This window comes from Centroberyx gerrardi, chromosome 23 (genome assembly GCF_048128805.1).
Source record: "Centroberyx gerrardi isolate f3 chromosome 23, fCenGer3.hap1.cur.20231027, whole genome shotgun sequence".
NCBI classification, from domain to species: Eukaryota; Metazoa; Chordata; class Actinopteri; order Beryciformes; family Berycidae; genus Centroberyx; species Centroberyx gerrardi.
The window spans coordinates 10,919,884-10,934,052 of record NC_136019.1 but is presented as its reverse complement, the minus strand read 5'-3'; the positions used below and the strand labels follow the sequence as shown (position 1 = coordinate 10,934,052).

General features: G+C 45.0%; 1 protein-coding gene across 3 annotated transcripts; it reads left to right on the top strand.

The window, feature by feature from the left end:
• Positions 1–1,397: 1,397 nt before the first annotated feature.
• agfg2 (ArfGAP with FG repeats 2) lies at positions 1,398–13,440 on the top strand. Of its 3 annotated transcripts, XM_071909458.2 has the most exons (15): positions 1,398–1,423; positions 1,589–1,925; positions 2,869–2,962; positions 3,964–4,079; positions 4,808–4,952; positions 5,429–5,549; positions 6,551–6,655; positions 7,063–7,095; positions 8,857–9,114; positions 9,944–10,016; positions 10,205–10,248; positions 10,461–10,553; positions 11,196–11,315; positions 11,962–12,032; positions 12,262–13,440. In XM_071909458.2, exons 2-15 carry the CDS (start codon positions 1,759–1,761, stop codon positions 12,307–12,309), a joined length of 1,488 nt encoding a protein of 495 aa, XP_071765559.1. In that variant the 5' UTR covers positions 1,398–1,423; positions 1,589–1,758; the 3' UTR covers positions 12,310–13,440. The 3 variants fall into 3 exon arrangements, with proteins under 3 accessions (XP_071765559.1, XP_071765560.1, XP_071765561.1); XM_071909459.2 differs by lacking the exon at positions 7,063–7,095; XM_071909460.2 differs by lacking the exon at positions 1,398–1,423 and having other exon boundaries at positions 1,920–1,925; positions 2,893–2,962.
• The last annotated feature ends 729 nt before the right edge of the window (positions 13,441–14,169 follow it).

The window sequence follows — 14,169 nt, the reverse complement described above, 5'->3', positions numbered from 1 at the left end:
TAGTCACCGAGTGAAATTCTCAAATTCATAAACAGGCTTTTTTTTTCTTTTTTTTCTGGCGACACGTCACGGAAAGGGCGTAGTTGGGGCTGTTGTTGCTAAGTTGCTTCAAAATAAACACGAGATAAACACAAGAGGCTGCCTTTACAAAAAAATACTTTAGCAATCCTATAATATTTTTAGAAGAATGCTATAGGCCTATAAATATCACAGCAAAACTATGAGTACATGTGGGAATATTATAGTGATACCACGGGAGTTTTAAAAAAGATATAAATTTGCTATAAACTCACTATTGAGCATCAGAGACATACTCCCTATTGCAATATTATTTAAATATTTAAATATTATTTACGGTGAAGAATCTACCTTTTCAATCTCAATAAATAGCCTACATTTCTTTTTATAAATTAGAAGCACATCATCCAACAAACTGTCTCAGATTCACTTTAAATGCACTTTAAAAATACTTTTATATTGTGTATTTAATGCTTTTATGTTTCTTTCCTCTCCGTCGCTGACCCGAGACTTCCCAAAAAAACAATCTGTCCGCTCTCCAAAGCGCCTGATCGTGCTGGAGCGTCAGGAGCGCAGCGCTGCGCCAGAAATGGGGGTGTGTGCGTAAATGGCGCACGTAGACAGCGCAGCGGCCGAGGAGGACGGGGCGGTTTTATTTTAGAGTGAAAGAGGTTTCTTCCCCATTCTGAGGGGCGGATGTAGCGATGAATAAATAAATAACGACGATGCAAAACTTGACAGCTCGACAGGTCCTCATCTGTCTTTGACAGAAGCCCCCCTACGCATCTATACCAGCGTCAAGCTAGGCAGACTACTAAAGAAGACATCCGGTAGGCTTTTTCCAAAATAAAACCCTTACTGACAAAAATGGCAACGTTTTGAGTAGCCTAATACCGACGTGAAAACTAAGAGTATATTTTGAGGAGGAAAATGTAGTAAATGAAAGCACAATTGTTGTGTTCTTGTTTTTTTCCCAAAATGACATTTCCACAGCAGAGCAAGGATTTGTTTTGTTCTGTAGCCTACACCCAGGGTTGGGTAATGGCATTATTCACTTACTTACTTACTCTAAATACTAAAAAACTGTATATACTTTAACTGTATTCCATCCTGTTACCTAGAATTTAGGTATTCTGATATAGCCTACTTGTGAAAAATGAGAGAATTGCTTCTGGGAATATGTTTAAAGTGAAAGCAAGAAACCAGTTAAGGCCATTTAAACAGTGGCAGGGGTTCTATGTCTTTATAAATTGTGGCTCAGAAGAAAATTTGAGTTTGAACCTGAACTTTGTAATTTTTCACTTTTTTCTTATCTGTACCTTTAGATCTCAGATATGGAAAAGTATCTGAAAGTAAGCAGAATTGAGTTTGGGTAATCCTTTAGATTACGCCCAAATTTGATTAGGTAACTAGTAATTGAATACGTTTTAAAGTAACCTATACCCAACCTTGCATGATTTTTTATTTTACGTCACACATTCAACGCTTTTATTTTGAAGGTGGAATCACATAACTTCCGGTGTGGTTCTAGCTTCTTCTGTCCAGCTTGACGCTCCTCTCCCCTGTGTAGCCTCGCATAGCGTGAAGCCGCATAAGCGTTTCCATAATGCGGGCGTGAGAGGCTGAGCGGAGCGAGCGGAGGGAAACAACGGGAGGACAGCTGCGGGTTACCGGCCACAGAGGAGCCTGTCAGGCCGCTAGCGGGAAGGGGACGGGCCACCGGAGAGACACGGCGGCATAATGTCGAACCGAAAACACCGGGACAACCAGGAGATTTGCGCCCGCAAGGTCCGGGAGCTGGCCCAGTCCGGAGTAAACAAACACTGCTTCGAGTGCAGCCAGCCCGGGGTGACTTACATCGACATCACGGTGGGCTGCTTCGTCTGCACGTCGTGCTCCGGAATGCTGTAAGTCTCCGGCGGGCAGGAGGGAAATCTGCCACCCCGCTCTATCTGCTGCTGATTTGCATGTTAGATACAAGTGCGAATACCCAGATAGCAAAATAGTAAAGTACCAGGCCCGTGATTGCACCACCACCCACAGACAGGATTTACAGGATTTTTTTTATTTTTATTTTTCATCACAACAGGGGATGATGAGGTGGAGTGCTGCTGCTGCTCTGCTGGTGCAACAGCCGAGGTTGTGTGTGCACAAATTAATTTACGCAGTGTCTCCTTCCCCTTCTCTCTCTCTCTCTCTCTCTCTCTCTCTCTCTCTCTCTCTCTCTCTCTCTCTCCCTCCCTGTCTCTCTCTCTGTCTCTCTGTCATGCGTTTCCTCCCGATACAGCTCATATTCAGAGAGCGCTACTTGGTCATTTTCCAGATCTGAGTTACGTTTCATTTCGTCATGGTGCAGGTTTGACTCCTCTCTCCAGGCTCTGGTGTGTATGTGTGCGTGCGTGTGTGTGGGTGTGTGTGTGTGTTGTCACATTTTGTTCTGCATGTTCAGCCCAGGCCCCACACTCCTCAGGAAGAGGATTTTAATAGTTAGTGGCGAGGTTTCAGCACCGGTTTGCGCAATCTTGCACATGTATGTCCCACTTTACGGCCTTTGCTGTTATTCCACAGCATGGAGAAAATAAAAGGATGCTGGAAACACTAAGTTCTCTTTTGACACAGGAACTATTTCACTATTTCACAGCAAATTTTTGTACTTGATCTCACAGTCACCTGTCAGACATTTCCTTTTCCTCGTTTCATTTAATGCCTGCTCTCTCCCCTTTGTAATGAATCTGTCCGGTCTCAGTATTGCTAGAACCAGAAGAGAGGAATGACCCTCACATCTTCCATTTTCCTTTTTTTTTCTCTTTTAAATCTGATTCCCTCTCTCCATCTCTCTCTGCGTCTCAGGAGAGGCCTCAACCCTCCCCACAGAGTCAAGTCTATCTCCATGACAACCTTCTCCCAACAGGAAGTGGAGTTTCTCCAAAACCATGGCAACGAGGTGAGTGACAGCCAGCCGAACTGAGTCAGGTGGGCTCGGAGGCGGGACTTGCTGCACCTGACTGATTGTTGTGATCGGGGTGATTAACATGCAGATTGATCAGCTGTTTATTGCTCACTTCTAAGGTGATTCCAGCCTGTTTTACACTGTAATTCTCCACATTTCTGGATTTGCCAGCAAAGCTACAGGTCATCCGGGCGGATTAGCCAACTTTTTGGTTAAAGGGGAAAGAAATAATTTTAGATTCAGTGTGTTGTCATTCTTGTGTTGTGATATGAAATATGAAGCAACCCTTTGCTGCTACCAGTCTTCTTTGTGGTCGGGCTTTTTTTGGGGAGGAATGCTGCTGCTCTGCCCACTCTGCTCCGAGGAACAAATCGACCAGCAACCATTCCACCCAAACCGCAATCTGCCTCCTCTGTGTGTGTGTGTGTGTGTGTGTGTGTGTGTGTGGGCTACACTCGCTCCTGAGCTTATCATATATAAAAAGGACGAAGCGTTCCAGGCTGCAGCCATCAAGATGAGTGTTGACCGCGTTGATTCATATGTCAATCAGCCCGCTGTTGGCCGCTGTGTGTGTGTGTGTGTGTGTGTGTGTGACTCAGTGGTGTCAAGTGATGTGCGGAGAGGCAGAGGTGTGTATCGTCCAGTTTCTCATCACCATCACCACCATCATCATCATCTTCATCTGTTGGCTCATCGGTGGATCTAGCTAGTCACGATTCACAGGCAGAGGCCATGAAATGTGAGGCGTAATATTTTCCGCGCTGCTTCCTCTGAATCTTGCATAGGAGATGAATCATTGAGGCTTGGTGGTAAAATCAGTGTGTGTGTGTGTGTGTGTGTGAGCCTCATGGAATGCTATTATATTGGGCCAAATGTCATACATAAGGAGGAATATTGACTCAATTGCTGTTTTATTAGACTCTGACCCCCCCTACATTACACAACCCGCTCGACCGTTCAACCAAGTGTGTTTTGGCAAAAATGTGTGTGTTCAGGTCGGGAGGAGGACTTGGCTGTGTGTGTTCGACCCAAAGACGGACGGCTGCTCCGACATGAGGGACTCTCAGAAGTTCAAAGAGTTCCTGCAGGACAAATACGAGAAGAAGAAATGGTGAGAAGGTCCCAGAGGATCCGGTCTCGTCCGCAGCACAGTGCGCTGATGGAGCTGGAGGGGGTCAAAGGGCAGAAGGGGGCGAAATTAGAACAAATGACAGTGTTTCTTGGAGGATAATAACTAAATAAATAATAACTAAACTGAATCAATGAGTGAGACTAACACTTGTTGACTGTTACTACCTACTTTCTGATCATTTCAAGGTTGTGATACCAAACACTGTTGACTCTAAATTGCATCACATAAGTCGGTCAATATTTTAGTGTTTGCATTTACTATGTGTAGCTAGGGCTGAGCAATAATTCAATATTATCGTTTATCGTCTTTCAGGGTTCTATCATGATGATATGGTGATTTTGGGATATCGTGACACACAATTCTGCTGTCTAAATTGGTAATAACAAGCAAATTTTATTTAGAAACTCTGACAAAATGAGGTACGGTAGGAATATTATTTGAAAATTTCAGTTTTGTTTGGCATCACACCCTAACATTACCATTCGGTTAAATGGGATGGACATTAATTTGATCATTTAACATGTGATTTTGCGTAAGTGAGCCATATTGTAATATATATGTCGATATAGAAAAAAATCCTTATGATTATTGTGATATTGATTTCGACCCTATCTCCCAGCCCTAGGTGTAAGCTTTATTATATTTTGTATTAGGCCAGTTGATCACACAGACTCTCTTTACGTCACTGAATCTCCCGTCTCTTCCAGGCATTTTTCCAAGAGTAAGAACCGGAGGGATGTGGAGGGTCCTTGGAGCCCCGGGGTCCAGGCCTTGCCCCCGTCCCACGGCCCCCTGTCCAGCCAGGCCCCGTCCCACACCATGCCCCCCAACGCCAGACCCGCCAGGACGCTGGTGAGAAGATACACGTGTGCGATGGAGAGAGTGATGGAGAAAGAGACAGACCCTGAAGGGAGGGGAGTGTAAGAGAGAGAGAGAGGGAGAGAGAGAGAGAGAGAGAGAGGAACCGGTCCAAAAATAGAGAGATTGATTCGAGAGCGCAGGTGAGGAGAGAAAAGAGTGGAAAGAGAAAGTGGGAGCTGGTAGGGGAGGGAGAGAAAGAGACAGAGAAGTAGTTCAGAGAGAGCGAGGGAGTGTACAGGAAAAAAAAGGCGAAAAAGGAAAGAGAAAGGAGCAGGAATCAGTCCGCTGCAGCAGAGAGACAGAGACTGATGGGAGGGAGAGAGAGAGAGAGAGAGAGAAGACCAGGTAGCCTCGACATCAAAGCCGATGCTTATGAATTATTGAGAAAGCATGAAAGAGACTCACTTCTTCTGCCTTTGTCCCCCCTTCCCCCCCCCTTCCCCCACCCCTCTCCTGTTGTCTTCCAGTCCCAAGCCCAGCTGCCATCGTGGGACCGAGCCCCTGCTGTCTCTCCGGCTGACATGCGGACAGACGTGTTCACCGCTCGGCCCTCACGCTCCCAAAGCTTCAGAGACCCCCCTCTGAAAGGTGTGTGGGGGGGGGGGGGTTGATCAATACGGGACGATATTTTTGGACTGAAGCTGGCCATAGCTGATATTTTGTGCCAGTGTTTAATATCTTTACTGTAAACCTGACAACAATACTACTACTATTACTACTACTGCTAATAATAATAATGATCATAGTGATACTACTACTACTGTATACTACTACTACTACTATCCCACAGTTGTTTTATATTCTATTTTATGTTTTATTGAGTGTATTGTATCTACTGTTTTATTGCTTATTTTCTGTTCTATTTTTGTGATAATATTTTCTTTTTCCTTCCCTTTTTAATTTTTTATTTATTGTTTTCATAATGTGGGTGTGGGGAAACCCTTTGAGACTGTGACAGTGCCAGGGCCATACAAATGCATTTGACTTTCCTTTCCTTTCCTTTCCTTTCCTTTCCTTTCCTTTCCTTCCCTTCCCTTCCCTGCCTTTCCTTTCCTTTCCTTTCCTTTCCTCTCCTTTCCTTCCCTTCCCTGCCTTTCCTTTCCTTTCCTTACCTTCCTTTCCTTTCCTTTCCTTTCCTTTCCTTTCCTTTCCTTCCCTTCCCTTCCCTGCCTTTCCTTTCCTTTCCTTTCCTTTCCTTTCCTTTCCGTTCCTCTTGTCTTTTTCCCTTGCTGAATCCTATTACTTTTGCTGCTGCAACAACCTAATTTCCGTACATTTTCATCTTAATCAAACAAACTGCATCATATTGGAGGTGGACAACTTTGCCAGGCCCCTATCTAATTTTTTATATTTTTAATTATGGGCAAACTGACATATCATCTTACCCTAGTGGGCACCTGAAGCAACTTTGTTATACTATGGACAGCAAAAAATGGCACTGAAGTATTTCTTATTGACCTTGTTGTCACTTTATCTCCCCCTCATTACTCCCCCCCCCCCCCCCCTCCCCCCCCCCATCATTTTCTACTCTTTCTTCCATTTCTCCTCACTGTTTTATTTCCATCTCTAACCACACATCTTTCTCCCAGACCCTGTCCTGTGTGGGATCGAACGACAACGTCCCGGCTCCCTGTCGTCGGCACTGGGAGCTCAGAGCCACGCCCCCTCCTTCCCCGCCCTGCCGCGACCCTCAGGTCTGTCCCCCGCTCACTGCCCACTCATTGTTCTTTACGTCTCATTATAGAAGGAAATGGAGAGATAAGTCCTTGAACTTGCAGTAATCATTTTCATGTGGTCAGTTTTTTCGTACCAAGTGGGTCAAACACGCCGCCATCTTTCTTCGCCCACTGGGTCGCTGCTGTCAAGCCATTTTTCATGACCAGCGAAATTCAACAGACCGCTTACTAGACGGGACACAAAATGGCTCAACTGGCCGCAGATGGCAGTGAAAGTAAAGCAGTGCAGTGTCATGCGATGTCAATGACTCTTCCTCCTCCTCTCTTTCTCTTTTTCTCCACCCCCCCCCCCCTTCTCCCTTAACAAATCCCTTTCTTTCTTCTGTCTCTTTCTTATCTCTCTCTCTCTTCCCCAACCCTCGTAGCCAGTAGCACTTTCAAAAACCACTTCACTTTAGGTAAGGCACGGCACAAACTAATGCATCTGAGTGTGTGCTGAGCGGCTGAGATCGATAAGCTTCTGCCATGCTATATCATTCATAATAGATGCACAATCTATGGCTGAGCATGCATCGCTCGCACGTGAATTTCACTTTATTGTAGAACAACAGAATAGAATCAAACAGAGCAGTGAGGGCAGATCCTCTAAATCCGTTGTGTGGGTGTGAGTACCTGCGGCGGGAAGCCATTCACACACACACACACACACACACACGCGGCCGGCCAATGTCACACGCTGCAATCGGGGTCGATATTTTTCCTCATCAGTCAGAATCTCACTTCAAAAAGCCCACATCTGAAGGCTGGGGAGGGTCAAGGAGAAACACACACACACACACACACACACACACACACACACTGTTCCCTCAGAGGAAAAAGAACAAGTTTAAAGTAAAGCTATTTTTAGGCGGCAGGCTGGTCGCCCTGTCAGCAGAGGGCCGCTGATATTTCGCACCGCGTTGCGTTGAAGCGCTTAAAGTGTATGTAGGGCACAGCTGTAATCACGCAACGCATATTAACATTCCAAACAAGTATTCTAGGAAGCGAAATGTAAGTTCACAAAGATAGGCCGGTATCTCGAAGCTGTGCAGGACCAGGGGAGGACGCTATGATTGTATCCCAAAAATGTGGCAAACATGCTTGACTTTTGCACGCTGTAAAGCTGCAGATAATCTCTATCGTTTCCAGTCTGGTCTCTGTCTCTGTCTCCTCAGCTCTCAGAGAAGGAAAACAGACTCCACAGACTGATATTCATGCTTCCAAGAATTTGATTTTGCAAACAAAACAAATTTTCTTTGTCCAAACAATGTGCACTATCAATGTTTTGGCTGATAATAGCATGCTTTGTGGCTAATGTTTGTGCAAAGCTTGTGTCGCCCCCCACCCACAACGATCTTTTGTCGCAATTTCCTGCCTTTGTTATGTTCTCACAATTGTGTTTATGTGGTTCGCTGGACTGAAAACTGTCCAGGACTTTGTCGGCTTGCTGCTGCACCTTTGGATTTTATTGTTGATGTTAAACGGTGGAAGCAACTTCATCATTGCTATATTGAACTACTAATATGGCATGGCCTATAGCATGAAGACAGCATGAGATAAATCCTGTTTCTTTATGGATAGAGCTAGATGACAGGTTGTTTTATGTTGTCTGATTTAGGGCTGGGCAACATGGACACAATTCATATCATGATAATCATAAGAAATTGTTTCAATGTTGATATGTAACGATATTTGCATAACATAAGCATAAGCAACATAAGCAAAATCACGTTAAATTGCCAAATTGATGTTCATGCTTTGAACTGCATGGGAATAGTAAGATTAAAACTGTAATTTTCAAATAGTATTCCCTAATTTGTTTCATATATCATTTTGTGAGAGAATTGAATTAACATTTGGTTTTTATCAATAATTTAGATAACAGAATTGTGTATGAAGATAACTTGATCACGATCTGACTCTACTGAAAGATGATACACAGTACTGAATTATTGCCCAGCCCTAGTCTGACTTGGGGTGTGTGTGTAACCGTAACACCCTTAATCGGAAAGCCGCTTTTCATAAAAAGGTAGCATTACTTATACATAGGCTGCAGTTGGCCTTCCAGGTCTGAAAGCTCCAAGATGTGAATTATACATGAACGAAGCATCAGAACCTGCAGCTCCCATCAGCCATCTGTGCGTCGAGGATGAGTGTCTTGTCTTGTGTGTCGGTCTCAGGTCGGACGGTCTCCGCCTCGGGGGCCACGGGGCCCTTCAGGGCCTTCCCCAAGTCTCTCAGTGTGGACTTTGGAGGCCTGAGCCATCCTCAGGCCCAGACGCTGCCCCAGGCCCAGCAGCACCAGCACCAGCACCAGCAGCAGCAGCAGGCTGGAGCGGGTCACACCACACCGCCGGTCAGCGGCTCCAGCGCACAGGACAGATACGCCGCAGTGTCACATCTGGACAGCGTCTTCTCTGACTCATCGCCGGCCACAGGTAGGGGATTAAGTGTCTGCTTCAGTGTGCGAGTATAATGCTTCTAATGTGTGTGTGTGTGTGTGTGTGTGTGTGTATGCATTGTGCCTGGGTTTGTGTGTGTGTGTGTGTGTTTGTGAGTACAAGCTCATATCGATCTGTTGGTTTGTGGGGAAGGTGGCTTGTGTTAGTAGCTAGGGAGAGGGAGAAGAGGGTAATAGAGATGTGAGACGAACAGTGTGTGTGTGTGAGAGAGAGAGAGAGAGAGAGAGACTGAGAGAGAGAGAGACAGACTGAGAGAGAGACAGACTGGGAGAGAGAGAGAGTTAGAGAGAGAGTGAGATTGTCACGGCCAGCTCAACTGGGTTGCGTAACATCCTTACTCTAAATGCCAAGGCTTTTAGCAACTGAATTATGCCCATTGTGTTTTTCTGCTCTAGATATTGCACAGTCTGTTCCGAAGGACCTTGTTAATACGTTGCAGTCCGGTTAAAAACAGATGTATGTCGCTAATGACCGAGGCAGCTGCTTTAACGCATATGTGCAAGGATTCATGTTAGGATCCCTTGAGCGTGCTGCAACATGCTGTGTTGTTTTCTGTCTAGTATTGTAGGCAGGTTATTGATTTTCTGTCACGGCTCAGGTTGATTAATATCAGGCTGAACGTGGAGCAGGTATTTTATTCTTGGTACCTGTAATGCTTTTGTACTTTGACAACTTACACAACAGTTTGAACCCTGTCTTTGTGAGATCTTTACGCACCCTTCAAGATAATAGCACTTGATCTCTTAAATTAGGCCTCATTAGAGCCCCGGGGTGATGATGTCTGTATTTGAATGTTTGTTTTCAGCGCCACCTGGTGGACCTCCGCAGTACAACGCCATCTTTGGCAGCAGGCTCTCATCCAGCTCCACTCCTGCCAGGTAAAACAAGTTCAATTCAGTCCGGTCAAACAGTCTATTTGTCTTGCAGAGCAACGTTAATGATTAGAGGATTTTTTTGTGTGTGTCCTGTGTCTGCTGCCCCCTTTACCAGCCATGTAATGATTGATCCTCCATTTTCCTACTTCTCTCCTGATCCTCTCTTCTTCTTCTTCTTCTCCTCTCCCCAGTTCCCCCGGTGTCGATACAGTCTCCGGCTCCCAAACCTTTGCAAGTAGGTAGCGAGGACCGATCACGCTATCCCGCTCTGTATTTACATTTCAGTTCCTTGATCTTTGAAACCGTCCAGCACCCCTCAATTAGGATTCAGCAGTCCGACTTAAAGCCATCAGCTTTGTGGCGCGGTTTGAATAGCCGGGAATGTTAGCCTGTTAACCCCGTGCGCTGTGAATTATCTGCCTGTCTCTTCCCCCCTGTGTGTCTCAGATTTCCCCAACCCATTCAGCTCCGGCTCCGGCTCCTCTTCCCAGCAGCCCGTTGCCCTCTCCCCCAGTAACCCCTTCAGCAGCGCCTCGGGAGGTGAGACTCGCAAACTCGACCACATCCTACACGTCTTTTAGAGATCTGAAAAGGTCGCTGTGGTCAAGAGCTTCGTATCGGTTCCTCAAATGATTTGCTGCACCGTTTTCCTTCGGGCTGATCCAGTCATTTCAGTTTTACAAATGAATGCTTTCAGGCCAAATTATATAGATTCATATTCCGGAAAAGATCTGAAATCAACAAATTTTGTGGTTTTGTTTTCATTATATCATTTGGGTAAAGGGTTTTGTGTGTGTGTAGGCGGGATATGCAGAACGACAAATACCAGTTGCTGTTTGTTCAAAATTATTCCATTAAAACAAGTCTTAAAATAGCTAATAAATGTCATCGTGTCCCATCATTTGCCAGCTAATGACAGTAATTGATCAGGTGTTACAGCTTATGTAACATGGACTGATTAGTTGTTTTTGAGCTTAGCGTCTTTATCATTTCTGTAAATTGTTCTACCACTACTACTAACTTACTATTACTAACTTATTACAACTTTTAATAGTATTTCTACTACATACAACTATAAAACACAGTATTAGTGGGTAATATTAGTCATCATACATCCTGATATATCATCATATCACGGTTCTTCATTTGTTTTATTTATATGTGTGTGTGTCTTTTCCACAGGTGACTCGAGTGCGTTTGTCACCTCGCCCACCTCAGTTTTCCCGCCGTCCGCCTCCTTCCCGGCCCCCACTACCCAGAATGCATTTCCTCACGAGTCAGCGAGCAACCAGGAAGCCAACGGTAAGTTATGAACGATGTTTTCAATAACTACAGTACATTGATTTACGATGATTTCCTTTCCATATATGATAAATGTCTTATATATAACATGGAAAGGACACAGAATAGAATAGAATAGAATAGCATGGAATAGAATAGATAAGAGATATTTTGATGACCTAATATGACTCATCCTATCACATCATGCCATGCCAGTGTATTTACTGATACTGTAATATACTGTACCTTACGCATTTTCATCCATGCATTCATCATACATATTTAACTAAAAATGACATGGCTAATACATGCCATTGGCTACTTGCCACTTGTCCACTGGCTGCTAGTGTGGCATCTATGTATGTGTGCTGGCTGCAGATCAAACGCTCTCAGCCTGAGGGGCTGCTAGGCACCCGGCACACCGCTAATGATCCATTCTCACAACAGCGACCAGCCACAGCCCAGGAATACCAATTCACACACACACACACACACACACACACACACACACACACACACACAGTATAGCGTGTTCGCGCTTTTATCTCTGGTTTTTGGTGTTTTTTTCGGCGCTGTCTTGACACCGGAAACCATTTCATCTCTCACTCACAGCCGAAAGTGACAGTGTGTTTGTGTGTCATGTGCCTTTTTTTTTTTTTTTTGTCAGGTTTCGCCTCCTTTCCCGCGTCCGACTCTCAGCCCAAAGTCCCTCGCCCGATGTCGGTGAACCCATTTACTGTGAGTGCCCATTCACAGCCTTTGCGATCGAGTGCACTCCAGTACGAGGCTGTTTAGGAAGCGGGACCGAATGCGCTGAATGAGGCGGAGGGGGGTGGGTGGGGGGGGGGGGGAGAAAGGCTAATTGGTATTTTTTGCAAGTTCCCTTTGCTGCAAGACACCCAGCAAGTGTAGTAACTTCCTCCCCTGCTCTCTCTCACCCTGCCTGTCTTTTCTGTCGGTCTTTCAGGGGAATGTTTACCCCAGCAGAGGGACGTCGCGGAATCCTTTCATCTGATCCTGGCGCCCCCTCGCTCTCCACCCCTCCTCCCCCCTCCCCCCTCCACCCCTTCACTCGCCCGCCCATCCATCTCTGGGAACCCGAGGGAGGATGAGGGAGAGAAGGGCCGGGCCGGGCCGAGCGGAAGGGGTGAACTTGAGGAGTCGCTGCCATTTCAATGCCTCTGGAGTATTTTCGGGGGGCCTGACGTCGTCCATGCAGAACCCCAGCCGTCCCCTCTGTCTGTGTTTACGTGCCGTGTGGAGAAAAAAAGAAAAACAAGGTGTGAATGTAACTATGTGTATGACATTTTCTGCGTGTATGGGAACAAGTGCGAGTGCGTTTCGCCTGCTGTGTTTGTACCACGTGACGTATATCAAAAGGTGTTTGTGTGCCAATAGAAGCCACCTCAGGGCTCTGTGGGCGTCACACATGAACGACGCCTCTATCATTTTTTGACCTGCAGAAACACACACACATGCACACATGTACACACACACACACACACTCACATACACACACACTGCTGCTGCTACCTGCTTCCATCTCCTGCTTAAGTGCAACAACCAGCCCGCCAGTAAATACGTCAGCGTCATCTTCTGCTTGCCTTTTTTTCGGTCTCTCCGTGGAGCGAACGTCCAAAAAAACAACCTGTTGAACACTAGCCATTTGAATCGGTCCATGTTTACCATAAGATAAAGCAGAGAGATCCGGTAGATGCCGACCCAGCGTCAAGAGACGAGTTAGAGATGGTTATAACAGCCTTAACAGCCTCCTGATGCATGTGCATAAGAGTTCAAAGACAGACGGGCTTTTCTCCATAGTGGGTGTGTGGAACATGTTTTGCATTTGTTACTATTTCGTCAGGTTTCCTTTGGAGGATCATCTGTGGTTTCCACTCTCAGGCTGCATGCGCTTAGAGGGCTAAAAGGAGATGCTACTGAATGTAAAAGCAATTTCAAAAATAACTAGATGTGTACTTCATCGCTCCATGTAACGGACCAAATGTTTCTTGTTGTTTTTGGGGCGACATGGAGGCGAGGAGTTGATTTCTTTTATTTAGCCAAAAAAATAAATAAGAGATCCATGTAAGAAAGTCTTTGTAATGACAAGTATCCATGTTCATAAAATCAATTTGTTGCTTCTTAAGACAGTTGGACTCTTGAGTATTTGTGCATGAGTGTGTGTTTGTGGGTGTGAGAGAGAGGGAGAAGTGAGACTATGTAAAAGTACTGCTGTACATTCAATGAGAAAATGTGTTAAAGTAAAGATAATCCCTCGTACAAACACAAAATGAGGTTAAATATTTGTTTAATCAAAACGTGTGTTTTTTTTTACACAAAGGGAGAGCTCCAATATTTTCTCAGTTCTTGAATGTGGCAGAAGCTCATTGGTGAAAGGCGGTAATGACGTAACCAAACAGCGGGGGGCGCACGTGGTCCAGTTTTCTCTCACCTTGTGCAGAAGGTTACTTTTGGCTGCATATTGCATAACAACATACATATTGCATTATCATACAGTACAAAGATAGAAATCCTTAATATATCTGTCAAATTAAGCATTGCTGAATTCCTTAGATTAATTTACTGTAGTCTTAAATACATTTTTTTATTACACATCTAAAACATGTATATTAGGAATGTACATTAATTGTGTTTTTAGATAACGATTTGTCACACCCATCCAACAGTGAGGGATGAAAATTTCACTTGCCTGCCAGACAGTCGTTTTTTGGGGGTTTTTTTTTCAGTCTAGACAGTGTTTGTCCTCAGCAGACAGAATTTGAATGGCAGCAATAACGAGAGAAGAGCTACTTCATCTAATCGCACCAGTTTAATCAGTGATATCACCCTAATCAATGTCAGCACGACCCTAACG

Excerpts from the sequence above, each read along its gene's own strand:
- agfg2 (XM_071909458.2), top strand. The coding sequence starts at position 1,759 with ATGTCGAACCGAAAACACCGGGACAACCAGGAGATTTGCGCCCGCAAG. Across the intron at positions 10,017-10,204 it reads TCCAGCTCCACTCCTGCCAG|TTCCCCCGGTGTCGATACAG; the intron begins GTAAAACAAGTT and ends TCCTCTCCCCAG. Across the intron at positions 11,316-11,961 it reads GAGCAACCAGGAAGCCAACG|GTTTCGCCTCCTTTCCCGCG; the intron begins GTAAGTTATGAA and ends TTTTTTTGTCAG.